This window comes from Acanthochromis polyacanthus, chromosome 12 (genome assembly GCF_021347895.1).
Source record: "Acanthochromis polyacanthus isolate Apoly-LR-REF ecotype Palm Island chromosome 12, KAUST_Apoly_ChrSc, whole genome shotgun sequence".
Taxonomy (NCBI): Eukaryota; Metazoa; Chordata; class Actinopteri; family Pomacentridae; genus Acanthochromis; species Acanthochromis polyacanthus.
Window position 1 is genome coordinate 34,688,205 of NC_067124.1, and position 22,152 is coordinate 34,710,356.

The 22,152-nt window shown below is 39.9% G+C and overlaps 1 protein-coding gene across 1 annotated transcript in view; it reads left to right on the forward strand.

Annotated features, from left to right (window-relative positions):
* nbeal2 (neurobeachin-like 2) overlaps positions 1–22,152 on the forward strand; it is a 63,955-nt gene that overhangs the window by 32,063 nt on the left and 9,740 nt on the right. The window contains 26 exon segments of the mRNA XM_022208340.2: positions 30–180; positions 371–526; positions 634–793; positions 2,944–3,032; positions 3,116–3,826; positions 3,931–4,115; positions 4,268–4,424; positions 9,615–9,758; positions 11,551–11,874; positions 13,775–13,924; positions 14,007–14,164; positions 15,536–15,660; positions 15,773–15,890; positions 15,986–16,143; positions 16,232–16,365; positions 16,463–16,570; positions 16,664–16,759; positions 16,845–16,969; positions 19,597–19,737; positions 19,816–19,946; positions 20,098–20,207; positions 20,320–20,437; positions 21,088–21,185; positions 21,446–21,559; positions 21,665–21,751; positions 21,866–21,975. Of these exon segments, the coding sequence (XP_022064032.2) occupies positions 30–180; positions 371–526; positions 634–793; positions 2,944–3,032; positions 3,116–3,826; positions 3,931–4,115; positions 4,268–4,424; positions 9,615–9,758; positions 11,551–11,874; positions 13,775–13,924; positions 14,007–14,164; positions 15,536–15,660; positions 15,773–15,890; positions 15,986–16,143; positions 16,232–16,365; positions 16,463–16,570; positions 16,664–16,759; positions 16,845–16,969; positions 19,597–19,737; positions 19,816–19,946; positions 20,098–20,207; positions 20,320–20,437; positions 21,088–21,185; positions 21,446–21,559; positions 21,665–21,751; positions 21,866–21,975 (4,158 nt within the window).

The window sequence follows — 22,152 nt, forward strand, 5'->3', positions numbered from 1 at the left end:
TTCGGCTAATATTAAATTTTTGATTGCAGTTTGGAGAAAGATGGCAGCACTCTGTCTGATGAGAAGCAGACGATTCAGACGTCTCTGTTTGCTTTGCTGAAAGATTTTCTCAAATCTCCGACACAAGAGGAACTGCACAGCGTTCTGGCCTACATTGTGTCTGTGGGAGAGGAGCAGCAGGTATTACTTTAATTTGAGGAGTTTAATATCGCTATCACATGACCTTTACAGTGTGATATTTCACTCCAAAATGAATGTGCATCATCCTGTTTTCGGCTTATCTGTGCTGTCAAACTCCTCTTAAACCTTTATCAATCGTTACCCTCCCTTATCCGTGTTTACTGGTGCTGTCTTCATAACTCTCCATCAGGTGGTGAGGGCTCTGGACGTGCTGTATGAGCTGTTGAGGAGCAGCCCTCCTCGGGAGCAGGTGCAGGCCGTGCTGCTGGAGTGGGGCGTGGAGCAGCTCTACTGCTTGCTGCTCAATCCGAGCTTCGGGGATGAAGCCAGAGAGAGAATTTTCAGGGTGAGAACGACTAACAGCACCTCACGTAGCCGATATTTGCATTTTACTGCAAGCTTCCTTGTCATGTACTGTCAACACTCTGACACAGTTTCTCCGTGGCGTTGCAGGTTTTGTACAAGCTCCTCAAGAGCGAGCGAGTGTCTGAGCGCAACAAGCAGCGCATTAAGCTGAAGGACTTGGGCTACCTCGGCCTAGTTTGTTGTCTCGATGAGGTTCCTGTTACAATGACCACTGTGCGCTGTCTGTACGAGCAGGTCCTCGCTACAGGTAATCAGATTCTTCCTTTTAATGCTTGAAATGAATCGCTTCTCTTAACAGTTGAATTAGCATCCATCACTTTTTAAAATAACTTTTGATTTAGGTAATAATATAAAAATATAAAACTAATAATAACTTTATTTATACAGCCACTTTTTAAAACGGACTTTACCCGAGGCTTTTAAGGACAGACCAACATAAAGAGAAATATAATTTAACATGGTGAAAGATGTACAAATACACAAATATGACCACAATCAAAATTCGAATGTGGTAAGGCTTGGCTCACCAGATCTCCTAATAATTTCCCAGAAAATAGAAATTTGGCACTAACAGTAGCTAAAATAGAGATGAAAAGAACTCTAAAACTTAAGCTTTTCTAGTTCATAATTTCTAAATATGTATCAAACTACAATAATATTGAAGTCAGTGCAAATCGCTGGAGTATAGTATGTAGAAATTGGGAACATGTGTCCAATAATAAGGTGAGAATTAATAAATATTTCCCTTTCAGACATGCACTCTTTTCTAGTTATATGATGGCATCAGAACACATAAATGAGCACTCAGGTCGTTTCTTGCAAAAAGTGTTTTCGCAATGTACTAGGTTGGAACAAGTAACATTTCTGCACCTCTTTTAACATGAAAGTCTGAAGGACATGCAGTGGTTTGAAGGCTTTTCCACATTTTAGGATCAGTATAGGGCCAAAAACATCACGGAGGACAAAAGACACAAAGGAAAAAAACTTGGGTTTTTGCAAAATGTTAACATGAGTTGAAGTTCAGTTTGTTGCCTCCAGCTGTTTTTAGGAGTCTTTCCTCTGAGTTTATTAAAAACGTACAGCTCCAGACAGCAGCAGGAGCCTTATTAGTGTCTCCAAAGAGAGAAAATTGCACGCAATTATGCACCTTTAACAACAGAAGTAATTTCATTAATACCTGTGACATGGAGACAGGATGAATTACAACAGTAGGCCATACTATGAACTTCGGTTCTCCTCAGACAGGTCAGCTGGCCCACAAAGTCACAGTTTAAATCAGGTACATTTTTAGTTACATAACAGCTGCCCTCTGGTTTGAGTTCCATCACAGCTGTCAGGATATCTTTTATCTTACTCTTTGTATAAATAAAAAAATAGTATATCATATTTGAAAAATATTTTCCATTTCTCACAAAGATTTTTTTTTTTTACAGCAGAAGTGGAATCATTATATGCATGGTGGATATTTACTATAACTTCATAGAGAATGTAGAAAATGCAGTACAATCATTAAATTACCTGCTACAGTAAATTACCAACATCTGGAAAAGCTTCAGTGTACCGCCGGCGGTACACCTACTAATTTGCATAGGAATTTCAAGAATGTCCGACGGCCGCAAACGCGCTTATATAAACACTATACACCGATGGAAAGCTTAGATTCTCATGAATCTGCCGGTATAAACCACTTTCAGATGCAATTACCACAGCGGGTGAGAAAAACACATTTGTCCGACAAAAACAAATATTCATCCATCCGTTCTCTATACACGGCTTCAACGCACACAGCGCGACTCACATTTCCGGGTTCATTATTATACACAAAAAAAAGATTCCACAATAAACGGTCATAATCCAACCTTTTACATCAGATGACACAAGCCAGGAAACTATTTTGTCCAAAACATGTCCTGAAGTCGGTATAAAATCCCCGAATCGGTCCTTTTCAAGAAAATGCACCTCGCGATGCCCGTCCAATATTCCCCGTATTTTTCGTAATTTTTTAATTTAAAAATAGAATATTAGCGATTTTTTTGTACTGAAAACGGCTGGAATTGACTGAAGCTTAAAGGGTTAAGTAGTTGACTAATAATGTTGGATTATAATCAGAATCATAAATAAAGTGGATAGTTAAACAAGCTGCTATTAGTTTAGAGTTAATCTTCTGCTTATTGGTGCATTATACATCCGTGTTGAGGACAAATAGCACATGTTTAATGACTGCATTGGTTCTGTCTGAATGTCACGTGTCTCATGTCTGAAAAGGGCTTTGGTATCCTTCTATCTGTGGAAGATAATAGTGTGTTTATGCATGATTCATTCACACAAAGCAGAAAGCTGATAGTTTTTTTGAGTTTAAAGTTAAAAAAATTAATAAAATTTTCTGCTGCTCCACAGATCCCAGTCCGAACTTCAGAGACCTGCTGGCTGTGGTCTGTTTGTCCCATCGAGCTGAGCTCACCGTCCGACTGGACATCTGCCGGAAGGTCGGTCTGCTGATGTAATTCACTCTCCGTTCTTATTGTGAAGTTTCAAAATGTATCTTCACCGAGTTCTCTCTCTGCTCCAGCTCTTTCATCTGATCTACTCCAATGAGGATTATGTGAAGCAGCTCGCCAAGCAGCCCGGCTGGCAGGACGTTCTCACCAAACTCTACGTCAAAGAGTCGTACGAGTCCCACGCTGCCAGCATCGCAGACTCCAGCACCCACAGCTCCATCGAACCAAACTACCGGCCGCCGCTGCGCAGAGATCAGGCTCTGGTCATCGAGGACGCCCGCAACGACATCTTCCTGACCTACCGAAACTCGCAGGACATGGAGGACGAGGAGGAGGACGATGAAGGCGGTCAGCGGGACAACTCTGAGGGATACTCCGACTTGTCCCAGTCACCTTCCAGCGGAGGAGGAGAAACGCTGAAGAACTTCACAGGCTCTCTTCATTTTAAGTCCTTTGATTCGGCGGATCAGGGGAGCCACTCCTCCTCCACTTCCAATGCAGTTGATATAAACTCGTCTCGTCCCGAAGAAGAAGGGAGGGACTACCAGCCGCTTTCTCCTTTTGGTACATCGCCCTTTGACTTGGAATTGGGAGGCATTGGCGAGACTGGACCACACACTCCTGCAGGAAGTCTCAACAACACACCATCTCCTCTAGAGCACTGCAAACCATTTCCTCCCAGACCAAGGAAGAGCTCCAGTTTGTCCAACGTGCTGGACGACACCAGCTATGGGACGGATCCTCCAACTGGTGACACCATCTCCAACACTTCCAACCCACAGGTATAACCCTTACCTCAGGAATTAGTATTTACAGATCTCTATTTCTACGATTCTGGATGCTTTGTGAGGTTCGGTTGAGTTGTTTTCACGTGTTTTCATTGCAGCAGACCCCTGAGGAGGAGCTGTGCAACCTGCTAACCAACATCGTTTTCTCGGTGTTGTGGAGCGGTTCGGGAGCCGAGGGAGCCGAGGATGTAGTTTGGCGAGAAAGAGGACAAGTATTTTCCGTTCTCACCAAACTGGGCTCGTCCTGCCAGCTGGTCCGTCCTCCCGATGACATCAAGCGCAGGTCAGTTAGATTTCAAGCATCAGCAGTGAACCTGTCCCACAGTGGAAAAACACACCGAACCACACCTTCACCTTTTGGCTATATATCCAGAAATAAAAATGGCGCCATGCAGTGACTGCTTTAAAGCGTGTTTGTTGCTCTGTTTGTTCCAGTCTGCTGGAGATGATGCTGGAGTCGTCGCTGTCCGACCTGAGGGACGCTCAGGGGGTGTCGCTGCCTTTCTGCCCCAGCCTGGTTCGGCTGCTCAGGCTGCTGCAGGACTTCCTGTTTGCTGAGGGGACAGACAACCGAGCGCTTTGGAGTGAAAAGGTATAACTAATGTTTATCTGCCATTGATAAAGAATGGTTGACTGTAAAACCTCCTGAGACGACAAAAAAACAAAACAAGAAAAGCACTTACTTGAGAGGACAGTACTCCGCCAAGGCTTCTCATTCATTGTATCATTTCTGACGGCTGAAATCTTAAAGAAATCCGTGGATCCCAACTATAAGCCGCACCCCTGCCAAAATCTAATCAATTGGTCCTTGTGTCATTTCTGATCTTCCCTGAAAATTCCATCTACATCCATTAATCCTTTTTTGAGTAATGTTGCTAACAGACAGACAGACAAACCAACACAGATCGTCACATAACTCCGTTGAGACTCCGCCTCCTCGGCAAAGTAAAAATCCCTTGTTCTAGTCCACATGTTATGTTTTCTAAATTTATAAAAATATACCCCAGCCAAACAAAAACTGCTGACATTTTAGCAAAATACAGTTTATAGCCCCTACAAAGTTGTATCTCAGGTAATGTTTGTCTGTTTTATTTCTTAAGTCCAAATCTTTTTTTATTTTATTTTATTTAGCCTTTATTTATACAGGTAATCTCATTGAGACACCGAGTCTCATTCTCAAGAGAGACCTGTTCTTAAATAACAATTACAAAACAACACTGAGTCACTGACAAACAACACTAAGGGACCTATACACACGTGGACAAAATTGTTGGTACCCCTCAGTTAAAGAAGGAAAAACCCACAATTCTCACTGAAATCACTTGAAACTCACAAAAGTAACAATAAATAAAAATTTATTGAAAATTAAATAATCAAAAACAGCCATTACTTTTGAATTGTTGATTAACATAATTATTTAAAAAAACAAACTAATGAAACAGGCCTGGACAAAAATGATGGTACCTCTATAAAAGATTGAAAACTATTTGACCAGAGTGACATGATTAACTCAGGTGTGTCATTTAATTGACATCACAGGTGTTTCCAAACTCATAATCAGTCAGTCTGCCTATTTAAAGGGAGACAAGTAGTCACCCTGCTGTTTGGTGAAAAGGTGTGTACCACACTGAACATGGACAACAGAAAGCGAAGGAGAGAATTGTCCCAGGACATCTGAAAAAAAATTATAGAGAAACATCTTAAAGGTAAAGGCTATAAGACCATCTCTAAACAGCTTGAAGTTCCTGTGACAACAGTGGCTCATATTATTCAGAAGTTCAAGACCCACGGGACAGTAGCCAACCTCCCTGGACGTGGCCGCAAGAGGAAAATTGATGACAAATTGAAGAGACGGATCGTTGGAATTGTATCCAAAGAGCCCAAAGCAACCTCCAAAGAAATTAAAGGTGAACTCCAAGGCCAAGGTACATCAGTGTCAGATCGCACCATTCGTCGTTGTTTGAGCCAAAGTGGACTTCATGGGAGACGACCAAGGAGGACACCACTGCTGAAAAAAACTCATAAAAAAGCGAGACTGGAATTTGCAAAAATGCATGTTGACAAGCCACAAAGCTTCTGGGAGAATGTCCTTTGGACAGATGAGACCAAACTGGAGCTTTTTGGTAAGGCATATCAACTCTATGTTCATAGACTCAAAAACCAAGCATACGAAGAAAAGAACACTGTCCCGACGGTGAAACATGGAGGAGGCTCAGTAATGTTTTGGGGCTGCTTTGCTGCATCTGGCACAGGGTGTCTTGAAAGTGTGCAAGGTACGATGAAATCTGAAGACTATCAAGGCATTCTGGAGAGAAATGTGCTGCCTAGTGTCAGAAAGCTCGGTCTCAGTCGCAGGTCATGGGTCTTCCAACAGGACAACGATCCAAAACACACAGCCAAAAACACCCAAGAATGGCTGAGAGAAAAGCGTTGGACTATTCTAAAGTGGCCTTCTATGAGCCCAGATCTGAATCCCATTGAACATATGTGGAAGGAGCTGAAACATGCCATTTGGAGAAGACACCCATCAAACCTGAGACAACTGGAGCTGTTTGCTCATGAGGAGTGGGCCAAAATACCTGTTGACAGCTGCAGAATGCTCATTGACAAATACAGAAATCGTTTAATTGCAGTGATTGCCTCAAAAGGTTGTGCAACAAAATATTAAGTTATGGGTACCATCATTTTTGTCCAGGCCTGTTTCATTAGTTTGTTTTTTTTAAATAATTATGTTAATCAACAATTCAAAAGTGATGGCTGATTTTGATTATTTAATTTTCAATAAATTTTTATTTATTGTTACTTTAGTGAGTTTCAAGTGATTTCAGTGAGAATTGTGGGTTTTTCCTTCTTTAACTGAGGGGTACCAACAATTTTGTCCACGTGTGTACTAGACAATATAACAATACAATATAACACTGAGTTCCAGACAGACAGGGTCATGACAAAACACAACATAGACATTAAAATGGATGTGCAAAGCGCCGAGCAATGACTTTAAAATGTAAAAACGCTAAGAACAAGTCCTAAACGATGATTTTTCCATAGTGTTTAAAAGTTCTCCAGGTGAATCAAGTGGGACAGCTTCAGACTCTGCTGAAGTGAGTTCCAGGTTTATTTTAACCCTCTGACCCCAAGCAGTTTATTCCTCCTATCACATTTTTCCTCACTGTGGTCTAATTTTTCACCTGAATATAAAGCCCTGCACCGCGATGCAAACGGCACAACTATTACTAGATGTAGAAAACATGTAAAAAATCAGAAAAAAGTTACATTTCTTTGATTATTTATTTTACAAATATATTTTTAAAAAAATGGAATCAAGGTGTACATTTTGCGAGTGCCCTCAGGTATTATTAGTACTGCAAAAGAAAACAATGCTGACTGTACATATTATACATAATTCACTATTTACACGTTTAAATTCTTTCTATCCTATATGTTGTGTATAAACACTGCTTGCAATTGAGCTGAAAAGTTCCTAAATTTTTGTCACATGAATGTTGGTTGCAGCTGAGTCACTGATAGCTTCTTGGTTGTGACAGAAATTGCCGAATTTAAATTTTTTTCAGTCTGTCGCTAGAGCAAGTGATTTATTTTGAGAGAATTTTTAAATGTAGCATGATGGATAAAATGATTTTTATGAAATATCAACAATTTCAACTTAAATTTGGTTAATTTTCCTGACAGAACGAAAAGTCACAGATGGGTAGTTCAAGGACTGTCAGAAAATTGAGAATCCCGTGATTCATTCTGTTTTTACGGTTTCCTACACTGATAAATGATGTGAATTCAGTCGATTTGTAAAGAAAAAAACATGCCTGATCATGTCTCCATACACGTAGACGACCAAACACAGTAGATAATCTATATAACATAATCTATAGTAAATACTCGTCTAATCTCTAATTTATGAAATAAATATAAACAGATAGATAAATAAACATGTATACATCAGTAAATAATTTAGTTAATTCCATTTGTATACTTATATTTTTTCTTTTTGTAGCCTGTACTGCACCCTTTATGTGAAAATCTAATTTCTAAGGAAATATTACATTCAAATGCACAGATCTGCCACAATGTTAAGATGGATCCAGCAGAGGTTGGATCACATTTGGGTCTGGGAAGTTTGGAGGCCATGTCTCTTGAATCTACATAGTTTTTGCAGTGCAGCAGGGTTCGTTGTCCTTCTGGAGGAGGCTGTTGCTATGGCGGGGTTGTGGTTGTTGTGAAAACAACGTTTAGGTGGGTGTGTCAAAATAACACCCACAGGAATGCCAGGATGCAAAGTTTCCCTGTGGGACATTATGTTGTAACGAGATGATCGGTGTTATCCACGTCACCCGTCAGCGGTTTTAATGGGGTGGCTGATCCGTGTAAGCGAGACGCATTATTCAAACTCATGTTTGATGTTGTATGAAATAATGAAGCCACGTCACTGTTGTTTATACAGCACGTTTAACACAGTAACCGCTAAGCCAAAGTGCTTCACAGTAGAGAAATAAGATTAATGTTAGGAATTTTCATGATTAAATACATGTAGAGGTCCTATAGCGTTATTTATGATGTGAAGACAAATCTACAAATTTATATAAAACATAAATTTACCTGATTAAATCTTGTAAGTACTAAGGCTCAGACCTTACATTATTATTAATCTGAGAAAGACTTATTTATCTTTGTGCCTGAAAGTTAGGTGAGAGGATGGATGAATAATTTTACTTCCTGTTGTGGCTTTGCTGGTTGTATGTGAGCTCGCAATAAGAGATAATTTCTTGTCATTTTGTCGAGATAAAACATGTTAATTAGTGTGTTTTAGGTGGAGTTTGTTTCCATTTGACACAAGCAAATTCCGTCTGCCGATTGCTGTGCTAAACTGGTATTCGTAGGCCTTTTGTGTAGATTCCAGATAAGAGACTGGCATTGATCTCCTCATCTCACTAAGTCTTGGCAAGAAAGATAAAGCACATTTCCAAAAAAAATGTCTAATTTTGGAAACACTATTCCCTTCACTGGGGGTGTTGGATCTGGCTATAGTTGGTATGTTTGTGCTGCAGAGAACAACAGCCTGCACGATTATTGGTTTCTATTTAAGTTTGAATTACAAATGAGGTACAAATGCGGGTTTCTTTCTGCCACAAAGCGACGCAACAGGTGTTTTCTGTTGCGTTGCTTTATTGGTTTCTATTTAAGTTTCAATTACAAATGAGGTACAAATGCGGGTTTCTTTCTGCCACAAAGCGACGCAGCAGGTGTTTTCTGTGTGCAGAACAGTTGAGAAATGATTCAATTTGACTGTATGAGTGCAGTTTTATTTAAAGATGTCAAACTGTTGCACCTAAAACCCACAAGAAAACTATTTGTTTAGCTATTTACTTAATAGAAATGTCATAATTTATGTTGTGCCTATGAAATATGATGTCCAAAAGTGATGTTGCAGTTCTTTTTTTGAGGTCACAACACTAGATGAGGAAGCAAAATATTCGTTTTGTTATCAGAATCTTTACACTCTTTGACTTTACAGCAGATCAGGGCAGCTGGGTGTGTCTGCAGGTGTTTTCTACACCAGGTCACATCCTGTCCTGTGTAACTGCAGGGTGGAGAGTCACTGCTGGGTGTCGGTTCCACCTCAATCACCATTGTAAATGTAGGTTAAGCTGCGTTTAATGCACTGAATGGGCTGTAGGTTTATTCTAGATGTTGCAAGGTGTGGAAACAGGTCGAGCCTTTTATTTTTCCATTGTTTCCTTTGTTGACGTCTGCTGTTGTTCTGTTGCAGATCTTCGAGGGGGTGGTGAACCTGCTGGACAAGTTGCAGGCCTGGCACAGCACCCCTGGCAGCCCTGGAAACGTGGAGCTCAAAGAAATGGCCCAGATCGGCCTGAGAATCATCACGGGATACATCCAGCAGCAGCACTCAACGGTCAGCCGCAGCCACAACTCAAATTTGTCAGCCAGAAATGCTGATTAGTCTTATAAAAAACCTGCTAGATGGAATTCTGCAGAAAATTACTTAAAATTGATTCTTTTTACCTTGATAAGTGCACTCCAATTAGAAATACCAGACCTTCTATGGGTCTCTTTTCAAAGACATTGCAGTCATTCCTCTGAGGGAGTGTTCTGTATGAAAGGGCAGCTCCTCTCTGAGTTACGACTCTGCTGCTGCTGCTGCTGCTGTTCCTCGCTGTAGAATTGTGGGTTCAGTCATAAATGAACTGACCGTGAGGTTTTCCATCACGTACCGCTGGTTTAGCTCATTTCCCAAGCAGCGCAACTCCCCCCTAAAGCAAACTGTTTCTCCAAAATGTCACTTTAGAGATAAATGAACTTGCACAACTGTGGCTCTCTTGGAAATAAAACAGACCTACCGGTAATATAAGAAAAGAATTTAAGGTGTTTGTTAAGTCTAGTAGGGGAAGTTATGTAGTTAAGTGCAATTTAAAAGGATTTTATTCTTAAAGCCTTCCATATTTCAAGGAAAATAGTGTCCTTTTTACTCCATAACATTAATTTATGTTTTACATGTTATCAGCTCATAACATGTATTGCTGTAGATAAATTACCCAAAAGTCTATTAGCTCTACCTTCTCCACCAAATACTAATAAAATATTAAAATATCGTCTGTACAGTAATGCATTAATAAATCATTTGATACTTTAAATGCATTTTGCTAATAATACATTATTTTTTATGTGTCATTTTTAAATACAGGAATTTTACTTGTAATCAAGTATTTTTTCAGTAAAATTCAAAACTTTCTCTCAACCACAAGCAATTTCTGGGCAATCTTTTTGCTCCTTTCACATAATTTTACTCACTGTGGGCTCTTTCGGAAACAGTGAGGACTTATAAATGTATTTTGTGCAGACTGACAAAGATAGAAAACCACAATTCATGAAAAAGGGGGAAAAAATGAAAGATGAATTTCTTTAATTGGACTGTAATGTATTTTACAAAAAATATTAAAAACTGGAATTACCATATCAGACAATTTTTCAAAGTCCCCACAGATACCAAAACTGAAAAAAAACAACAAAGAATACAACAACAAATATTCTGTACTACTTAAAATTTTCATTTGTTGCTCTGCTATACACAGCCTGCAGTTCAGTTCAGTCAAAAAAATCCTTCAGTTTTTGCCCCTTTGATCACAAATGAGTCACCAAAGGCTTTGTGGCTCAACACGGAGTCCAGAAGTTTTTGTTTTTCACAGCATCTTGTTCATGTAAGGATTTTATTATTAATGAATATATAAACTGAGACATAGTCATTTTTATGGCTCAGATTTGATTTATTTTTCCATTAAAAATAGCGTGTCATGCATTGGTAGGTGACTGAAAGTTAAAACTTCAGCTATTCTTTCTCTTTTCACACTTTCAGACTGATAAATGGTGTCATTTTGTCACGATTTTTTTTAAAAAAAATGTCCTTCCTTCAGCAAGTTCTGCATTTTAAAGCGTTGATTAAAGCTCAAGGATAGTTAAAGCCTTTTGAATAGTCAAAAGATGTGACTTTAAATTCAAGAAATCTCTGGCAATAGAGGGCACTGATGAATAAATAACTGTGAAATCACAATCTTAGATTTGACAAATGCTCTTCTCTTGTGAGACAGGGAAAATTCTGGTCAGAAACTAAGTAAAACGCCACTGCACATGTGTCTTTTTATGAACCGTGATGAAATTGGTGAACTTGTTTGCTTCTTGCTCGTCTTCAGGTGTGCGTGATGGCCTACGTGAAGCTCCACAGCCTCCTCCAGACGGTGCTCTGCCTGAGCTGGGAGGAGGTTTGCTTCCTGCTGGGGCAGCTCGGCGCCCCCCTGTGGCCGGGAGGCGTCATGGACGGCACCAACTGCGGACACCCCGAGACTTTCTCCCAGCTGGTGCCCATCGTTCGGACGCTTCTGGACCAGCACGCCGACCCTGTCACCCTCCAGAGCCTCCTGCCCAACCTGCCCATCACCAACGGCAGCACCACTTTCGCCCAGGACCTGAAGGCTTACTGTCACACCCTGGAGTGGCAGGGATTTTACCAGAATCAGGTCTTTTAAAAATAGATGTCATTTATCTTTTGTTTAGGGAGTCTTTGCTAAAATCAGCTCACACTCTCAGTTATTCCTGGCTCTGCTTTTTGTCAGATCTGTGTACACTCTGGAGTTGCCTCCCAGTCCTGAAAACATAATTTTTAAAAAGAATTGCTATCAAGTTCAGAAAATAGCAAAAGCAGCCCTGAACTTCCGTGTGTTTTCTGGCTGACCTTAAGTATATTTTCAGTTTGTGTTTGAAGCTGAGGTATTTTACGAGCTGATGCCAAACAGACGCGCTCTGCTCTGGCTGCGTTTAGATCCATCATTGCTGTGTGTGACAGCGCATGTTCATAAATCTGTTGTGTTTAGATTACTTCTGTATACGGATCCCGCAATACATTAGAGAGTATGGCATGAGTTTGGCTGCCCTGACAGCTCTGAAACTCGGCCAGAGCAGTTTTCTCAGACACTGACTGGACGTAAACCGTCTCTCTGGGTGTGTATGCGTTTGTAGTTTATTTATAGAAGTTGAGTGTTTGTTAGAAATGTACACAAGTCTGTGTATTTTTATTCAACTTCACATTTTTAGCTTAAAGTGGTCAGAAAGTAAGAGGAAAAGAAGAACAGCAGCTGAGTTAAATGCATCAGCTCTTAAAATATTTCTTTTAATACGATAAATTAAGGAAATGAGTAAGTGTGATTCCATTCCTGCCTCTTTAGGTTTTTTTTTTGATGCCAAGAAATTAAAAGTTACATGTAAACATTAGGAAATAAATAACCACCACAGTTTCTAATAGGTCAGCTTCTGGCTAATGGGAAACTTGGAAGCACAGGCTCTTTATCAAGTTAACCTCCTGACCTCCAAATCCCAACAGTGGTTTGGAAAGACATGTTTTCTTTTTAAATAATCCACTAAAAAGCAATGATTCATCAGGGAAAGAAACTGTAAAAACAGAACAGTTTCTCAGATTTTCCTCTTTCTGACAATCCTTGAATGCACCATACAATTTGGTTAGCAAAAACTAGCCTTAATCTATGCCTAAAATGTGACAGTTCCTCAAGATCACTTTATTCTAATGTTAAAAATTGCTCAAAAAACGAAAAAACTGAGATGCTATGACTGACTCAGCTGTTACCAGAAGTCACAAGACAAAAATTTAGAAACTTTTCAAATGAACTGCAGCCAGTGTTTTCACAGAGCAGAGAGAAGATGATGAGGAGAATTAAACTTGCGCTAGCTGTTGGTCAGTACATTCAATGCTGCATGGCTAAAAAGGTAAATGTTGCAGCATGTTTCTGGAAGATACATTCAGCATGGGAAATCTCTCTTCTTAGAGTTGATGTGTACAGTAGAGAGAAAACGCCAAGTTTGTACAGGCTGTAAAAATGTAAATAGTAAAATATTTATAGCATGTAGAACTTTTTCAATATTGACAATACCTGTTGGACATACTGATTAAATTTTGTAAGTAAAATGAATAAACACAGAAATGTAACTCTATTTTTTTTCTTTTTTATGACTTATGGCTTTGTAATGCTGTCATTTTGTAATAGTCATGCTGAATTTATATTGCAGTGAAAACTGTACGTAAAAACATGATAGGAGCAGAAATATGCCCAGAAACCTCTTGTTAAACTGAGTGTTAAAATGCATATTTTGCAAATTATGCTTATTTTTTCTTTCTTTTTTTTGACTTAGAGCGATTTTATTCATGGTTAAACACTAACCTAGGCTCCTGTTCTGCATATTTACGACATTTTTTTCCTTGTTCAGTCATCTTTCCCTCATAACTGTGGTTTAACGTCATCCTCCTTTTGTATTTTTGTGCTTTTTCTTTCGGAGCTGCTGTAACAGTGCATTTTCCCCACTGTGGGATCAATATAATTTATCCCTATCCTTAAAATGTGCCTCCAGGTTCAGCCCACCATGGAGCAGTACGAGCTGGACACGTTCGGGAGGAGCCATGACATCATGTCCAACTTCTGGAACTCCTGCTTCGATGACCTGATGAGCATGATCTTCAGGCGGGACAAAGACAGATCTGACAGCAAATCCAAATTCCAGGTTACTGCAAACTCTGGGTTGAGTAAAATGCACTTTTAACCTTTCAGATTACTGATGGTGGTTTTTCTGACTGCGCAAACAGGAAGCGATAGTCGACCCCTGCCTGAAGCGAGCCAGAACTGAGAACAGCAGGTACACGGTTTGGCAGAAGCAGAACTCCAGCCAGCAGGTGGTGGTGTGGCAGCACTGGAAAGCTCTGCGAAGGCTGCTGACCAGTGAGAGGGGAGCGTGGGCCAACAGGTACGACAAACCCTCCTAAATCCCACATTATCAGGGAGTGTAAGTCCGTTTGTAGTCGCGCTCACTGCTCAATGACGTACCTTTTATCAACCCTCTGAGCAGTTTCTGTGGATTTCCGTGACATTTTTACCCACTGTGGGCTCCTTTTTCACCCTAAAATAAAGTCCTGCACCTCCATGGAAACAACACAACCATACAATAACTCAAAAAGGTCTTCTGTGTGGTATAATGCGCAAAAAAAGACTTAAGAAATACTCTTTAAGCATTTGCTTCCAGATGTTCATCAGCCTGTTTAAAGACTTAAGTTGCCATAAAACTGTTATTTATGTTAGTTAATCCAAAGTAGAGGCACTACATCTGAATATGTTTGACTATAGGGGAAGAATTTAAAAAATAAAAAGGGATTATAAGTTGTATGCCATAATCAGAAAAAGGTTGAATTTCTTTGATTGTTTGATTTATAAAGATGAAAAAAAAAAAATCCCAGAGTTTTTGTCCTATGAATGTTGGTCACAGATGAGTCATTTGTGACTACTGGGTTGTGGTGGATTTTATGTTTTTTACAGAATCTTGTTCGTGTCAACAGTTTGTTTTCGGTAATTTTTTTTAGATGAGATATGTAGAATAAAGAGATTTTAAGCCTAAATTTGGTTATTTTTTTCTGCTTAACTGTGCATCACACAGGATTAGTTTAAGAACCATTGTAAAGTTGAAAATCCCCAAATTATTTCTGCTTTTAGAGTTTCTGACCAAATTTAAAAGAAAAAAAACGTGCCTTGCAAACCTGCCAGTATTTACGTTAAAGGCGTAAAATGTAGATACAGTTGCAGTCCGTCTCTGTGGCAAAAAATACAAAATATAAATCTTACTTTCTGATTTGTTTTTCATGTTACCATTTTTTTTTAAATTTTCCCTTTATTCTTAGTATTTGAAACAGTCTGTGTAAATATCCAAAAGTTTAAGACTGTCTAACTAGTTGAGTCTGAAATCTATTTGAAGGTAAGCAATGTGTAACATTTAACTTATTATTTTTTAATTAAATATCTTAGTTTTTGCAAGTAAACGTATAAGTAGTTCCACCAAACTTACATTTGTACGGCACATATTCCATGACGTACACAATTTGCACCTCGTCGGGATCGGTACAGAATCAGGGTTGGAGGGTTTTAAAACTAACTTCCACTTCTTGTTGTTTTTGTTTGTTTTTTTTTTAGAATGGTACTTTTGAGAAAAGCCCAACCTCGTAGTCCCAACAAGCAAACTTCTCTCTAAGAACAAGAGGAAGCTGTGTATTGCTGAAGTTATAGTGTCTTGTTTGTTGTTTGTTGCTATCTAGAATGTGCTGAACTTTTGCGTTCTTTTTGATGTCAGAGTTCAACCGGAGGTCAAATGGAAACTGTCAAACGCAGAAACCTACTCAAAGATGCGTCTCAAACTTGTGCCCAACTACAACTATGATCCCCACAGCGAGGCCAGCGCCTTAAGGGACAACATGGGTACGCCACTGAGAATCAGCATGTTAACTTTGCTTTCTTATCCACAAAATGATGCACTGGAGATGTAACAATGTTTTTTTTTTTTTTTTTTTTTTTTTTTATTGATCGTCAGGAGCTGAAAGTCCTCGTAGCTCTGAACCCATCCCACTGGCTGTTGCTAAGGAAGCAAAAGTGAGCGACATGGAGGATGACCAGTTAGGAGAGGAGGACCTCGTCTTTTTGGACAACAAGTGAGTCTCAGATTTCTGCAACAAGTATTTGAAAATTCCTGTGTAAAAAGTCATATGTATAAGTGTGGGGGAAATGTGTTTTTCAATGCTGTCAGGGTGGAGGGAGAAGACGAAAGCCAGAAAGAAAAGCTGGTTTTGTCTGAAGACTGTGAGCTCATCACCATCGTGGCGGTTGTTCCGGGTCGTCTGGAGGTCACCACCCATCATCTTTACTTCTACGACGGCAGCAGTGAGAAAGAAGAGACGGAGGAAGGTAAGAAAAAATGTGAAAATAACACCTTACTGTATCTTATTGACCTTCAAAGCCTTCTATCTAAAATGACTCATAAATGCGCCTCTAGGAATTGGGTTCGATTTCAAAAGACCTCTGTCTCAGTTGCGAGAAGTTCATCTGAGGCGCTACAACCTGCGACGGTCTGCACTGGAGCTTTTCTTTATCGACCAGGCTCATTACTTCATCAACTTCAAGAAGAAGGTGAGACTCATTTCACATTAAAGGGCTTCTTCTCTTCAATTATGGTTTTCAAATGATGCAGTAGTGTTAAACAGAGCCTTTTTATTTCGCCCTTTAGGTACGAAACAAAGTCTACTCCAGAATTCTGGGACTCCGGCCTCCAAACCTGTTTTATTTTGGCTCCCGATCCCCTCAAGAGCTGCTGAAGGCATCCGGGCTGACACAGGTGTTTATTTACATCAGTTCTCTATGTGAAGCTGAGGTCTTCTGATCTGAATGATGTTCATTTTTGTGACCAATCTAATGTTTATGTCAACAGAAATGGGTGTGCAGAGAAATCTCCAACTTTGAGTATCTGATGCAGCTGAACACCATCGCTGGACGCACTTACAATGACCTGTCGCAGTACCCTGTGGTGAGTTTATGTCCGCATCTATAGTTCTTTTATTACAGAAGACGCTGAGAAGGAAGCATCATGGCGCAGTTTTGTTTCTCTTTAGTTCCCCTGGGTCTTGTGTGACTACACATCTCCCGATCTGGATCTGGAGAACCCAGCAGTTTTCAGAGACTTGTCCAAACCCATCGGCGTGGTCAACCCACGTCATGCACAGAATGTCAGAGAAAAGTAAGTGGTTAAAAGTGCCATTTATGACATTTAGACATGGGTAAGTCCAACAGTTTCAATGGGAGATACTTGCATGTAGTAATATGTATATGCAGCTGGACCAACTGCCAAACATTAGTCTGACTCTCTGAATGTACATTTGAGGTTTAAGCTTTCCATTTTCGCATTTCAAGTGGTTTTCTCCTTTTATTCCACTATCTGCATGATACCGTTTTCAAAACATCCTTACAACCTATGAGAAATCGCAACCTCAGAGGAGCAATCTACATGCTGGAGACGTCAAGTTTTGCGAAAGATTTTTTTATTTAATCGGAAATTTAGAGTAAGTCTCTTATTGATAGTGATGTCCTGAGAATATATAATGAAAATAAGTCTACAAGTAGAAATTAAAAAGTCGAAAATCAATATTCAGCATGTACAATATGCCACAAAAATCAGACACACTGAGAAAAATAGGATCATGCATTATATGAAACATCATTAAACAGAAGCCTAAGTCAGTTTCTGATTATGAGTTTTAAAAGATAATTCCTCATCTAACAAATTACTTGGGTATTTGGGATTTTTGTAGTTTTAGCTCCAGGTAAAGCAGACTTTTAATTTGGCATCTAGTGAACTGCATGCAATTATCTAAATTTATAAAAGCTTAAGGCGAAGCAAAGCCTTTTAAATAGCCGGAAAAATGTGACTTTAAATGAGATGAATCTTTATCAAAAGAAGGTGCTGTGCAACAAATACACACGTGGACAAAATTGTTGGTACCCCTCAGTTAAAGAAGGAAAAACCCACAATTCTCACTGAAATCACTTGAAACTCACAAAAGTAACAATAAATAAAAATTTATTGAAAATTAAATAATCAAAATCAGCCATCACTTTTGAATTGTTGATTAACATAATTATTTTAAAAAACAAACTAATGAAATAGGGCTGGACAAAAATGATGGTACCCATAACTTAATATTTTGTTGCACAACCTTTTGAGGCAATCACCGCAATTAAACGATTTCTGTATTTGTCAATGAGCGTTCTGCAGCTGTCAACAGGTATTTTGGCCCACTCCTCATGAGCAAACAGCTCCAGTTGTCTCAGGTTTGATGGGTGTCTTCTCCAAATGGCATGTTTCAGCTCCTTCCACATATGTTCAATGGGATTCAGATCTGGGCTCATAGAAGGCCACTTTAGAATAGTCCAACGCTTTTCTCTCAGCCATTCTTGGGTGTTTTTGGCTGTGTGTTTTGGATCGTTGTCCTGTTGGAAGACCCATGACCTGCGACTGAGACCAAGCTTTCTGACACTAGGCAGCACATTTCTCTCCAGAATGCCTTGATAGTCTTCAGATTTCATCGTACCTTGCACACTTTCAAGACACCCTGTGCCAGATGCAGCAAAGCAGCCCCAAAACATTACTGAGCCTCCTCCATGTTTCACCGTAGGGACAGTGTTCTTTTCTTCGTATGCTTGGTTTTTGAGTCTATGAACATAGAGTTGATGTGCCTTACCAAAAAGCTCCAGTTTGGTCTCATCTGTCCAAAGGACATTCTCCCAGAAGCTTTGTGGCTTGTCAACATGCATTTTTGCAAATTCCAGTCTGGCTTTTTTATGAGTTTTTTTCAGCAGTGGTGTCCTCCTTGGTCGTCTCCCATGAGGTCCACTTTGGCTCAAACAACGACGAATGGTGCGATCTGACACTGATGTACCTTGGCCTTGGAGTTCACCTTTAATTTCTTTGGAGGTTGCTCTGGGCTCTTTGGATACAATTCCAACGATCCGTCTCTTCAATTTGTCATCAATTTTCCTCTTGCGGCCACGTCCAGGGAGGTTGGCTACTGTCCCGTGGGTCTTGAACTTCTGAATAATATGAGCCACTATTGTCACAGGAACTTCAAGCTGTTTAGAGATGGTCTTATAGCCTTTACCTTTAAGATGTTTGTCTATAATTTTTTTTCGGATGTCCTGGGACAATTCTCTCCTTCGCTTTCTGTTGTCCATGTTCAGTGTGGTACACACCTTTTCACCAAACAGCAGGGTGACTACTTGTCTCCCTTTAAATAGGCAGACTGACTGATTATGAGTTTGGAAACACCTGTGATGTCAATTAAATGACACACCTGAGTTAATCATGTCACTCTGGTCAAATAGTTTTCAATCTTTTATAGAGGTACCATCATTTTTGTCCAGGCCTGTTTCATTAGTTTGTTTTTTTAAATAATTATGTTAATCAACAATTCAAAAGTAATGGCTGTTTTTGATTATTTAATTTTCAATAAATTTTTATTTATTGTTACTTTTGTGAGTTTCAAGTGATTTCAGTGAGAATTGTGGGTTTTTCCTTCTTTAACTGAGGGGTACCAACAATTTTGTCCACGTGTGTAAGTGTGTCATCGGTATAATAATGAATAGAGCTGTTGTTAACCTCTAATCCTTGGCTATTTATATACAGTGTGAACAGAATAGGATCTAGTATTGAGCCCTGTGGGACTCCTCTGATGGCTTAAATGAAACCAGATTGATGACTAAGACAAGTTACGTGCAATTGTGTCCAAACCTATTCATCTAATTCTATCCAAAAGAAAAACATGATGATATATCTGAAATGTTTTCCATCATTTTTCTTCCTGTTGCTAGATATGAGAGCTTTGAGGACCCAACAGGCACCATTGACAAATTCCACTATGGCACACACTACTCGAACGCAGCAGGAGTCATGCACTACATGATCCGCATGGAGCCCTTCACCACCCTGCATATCCAGCTGCAGAGTGGCAGGTGGGAACACTGACTACTTTATGATATTTCACCGAGTTTCCCGGGCTTCCCTGATCTCATGCTGGTGCTGTGGTTTAGGTTTGACTGTGCAGACAGACAGTTCCACTCGGTGGCAGCAGCCTGGCAGGCTCGCATGGAGAGTCCAGCTGACGTCAAAGAGCTCATCCCCGAGTTCTTCTACTACCCAGAATTCCTGCAGAACATGAACGGTAGGGGTGGGGTGCATGTGAAAAGATGACTGTTTTCAAGCAGTTGCATCTAATGTGTTTTATATTTGGGGTTGTGACCGTGACATTATTGATGTAGAAATATTTGTTTAGTGAAAGAACCTAATGCATCACTGCTGCATGTCCATTACAGGCTTCGACTTGGGCAGCTTGCAGATATCTCAGGACGCAGTGACAGACGTTGTGCTGCCTCGGTGGGCGACGTCAAGGGAGGACTTCATCAGAAAACACAAGAAGGCCCTGGTGAGTTAACACAGACATCTGCAGTCTGAAAACTCTGTCATGCAATTGTTTTCTTGCATTCTGTGTTTAGACAGTAATTCCAGATAAGAACCACGTGTAACCTAAACTGTAGGAATGTGAGCATGTGTCCAGTCACCTCCACGAGTGGATCGATCTGATCTTTGGATATAAGCAGAGAGGCGAAGAGGCCGTGGACGCTCTCAATGTCTTCTACTACTGCACTTATGAGGGTAAGGCTACAGTAAACAACTTTTTTTCTCTCAGTAGTCTTGTTTTTAGCTTTAGTACTTTCCAGGCTTAAAAAAGGCTTAACCCTCTGAACCCCAGAACAGTTTCTGGACGTTTATTTGCTCCTGTTTCATCTTTACTCACATCACTGCAGTGTAAAGTCCTGAACGTCAATGGAAACAGCACAACCATGGCTAGAAACTTGAAAAACCTTCTAATCAACATGTGCAACATTTCTCCAAGCACACATGTGTTTCAGATGATTGAAAAAATGACAAAGTACATTGTTCAGAGCTTAGTCACTAATGTTTGTGTCAGAGAGCACATAATTCTTTGTGCTTTACAGAATCTGGTTACGGCAAATTGTTTATTTTGGGGGGATTTTAAATGAGACTTCTAGAATAAAAGCATTTTCATGAGATGTCACAATTTTTAGCCTAGATTGTGTTACATCATTTGATTGAACCAAAAACTGTCAGAAAGTTCAAAGTAAGACAATTCTTTCTGTTTTTACCGTTTCTGACTAATAAATGGTGTCATTTTGACTATTTTTTCAAAATGTTACATCCCTTTCAAACATGTCTGCAGATTTTGGCATTCTGAGGGTTAAAATGGTGTGAATAATGTGTTATTCTGTTTGACCTCTCTGCAGGTGCAGTAGATCTGGATGCAATAGCCAATGAGAACGAGCGTAAGGCTTTGGAAGGCATCATCAGCAACTTTGGACAGACACCCTGCCAGCTCCTCAAAGTAAACTCCTTTCTGATCCATACTCTTTTCTGTAAATCTGACACTGTCAGCTTCATGTCTGAATGGAAACCCTGCTTTGTCTTATTGGAAATGTTTCTAGATTGAATCTCGTAGTGTTTCCATATCATTATCAACATGGCACAAGTCAGAACTGCATGACATAGAATTAAGCAATAAAAATGACAAACCGTGACTTGTGTACATACTTTCTGTCTAAAAAGCAACAGTTTAACAAATTAATGATTGCCCTGTGAAACCAGGAGCCTCATCCTACTCGCATGTCGGCTGAGAACGCAGCGAGGCGGCTGGCCCGCCTGGACACTCTGCCCCCGAATCTGTTTGAGCAGCTTCAAAAACTCCGACCATTCGTGGAGGTGACACCGAAAATGCTTTAAAGCTTTGTCCTGATTTCATTCCTATAAATACAAAATTAATATTGTGTATATATTTACATGTGTGTGTTTGTCTGTGTGGCTTAGGTGGTGAGTGATGGTCTTCCTCTAGTCCAAGCAGTCGTACCAAAGAACCAGAATCACTCCTTCATCATCCAGGGTTCTGATATTCTGGTGAGAAACAAATATAAACACAATAATAAGTCATGACAGCAGTATGATATTTATTCTAAATATGTCAGATTTATCATTTATTTACATATATATTCTGGCTCTTTTTCCCTGCAGGTGACTGTGAGCTCCAGCGGTTTGATCGGGACACACAGCTGGCTGCCATACGACAAAAACATCGCCAACTACTTCACCTTCACTAAAGACCCAACCATGTCTAATCCCAAGTGAGTTCCTTCACAAATATTACAACCTTATGAGCTCCATATTTAAATCACTGAACCAGAAGCAGTTTCTACATGCTACTGCTACTTCTGACTCATTTTTTTTGCTGCAATCCGATGCCATGAAACATACTGGGGGATAAAAAGTGGCTCTGCATACTGCAGATATTTCACAACTTG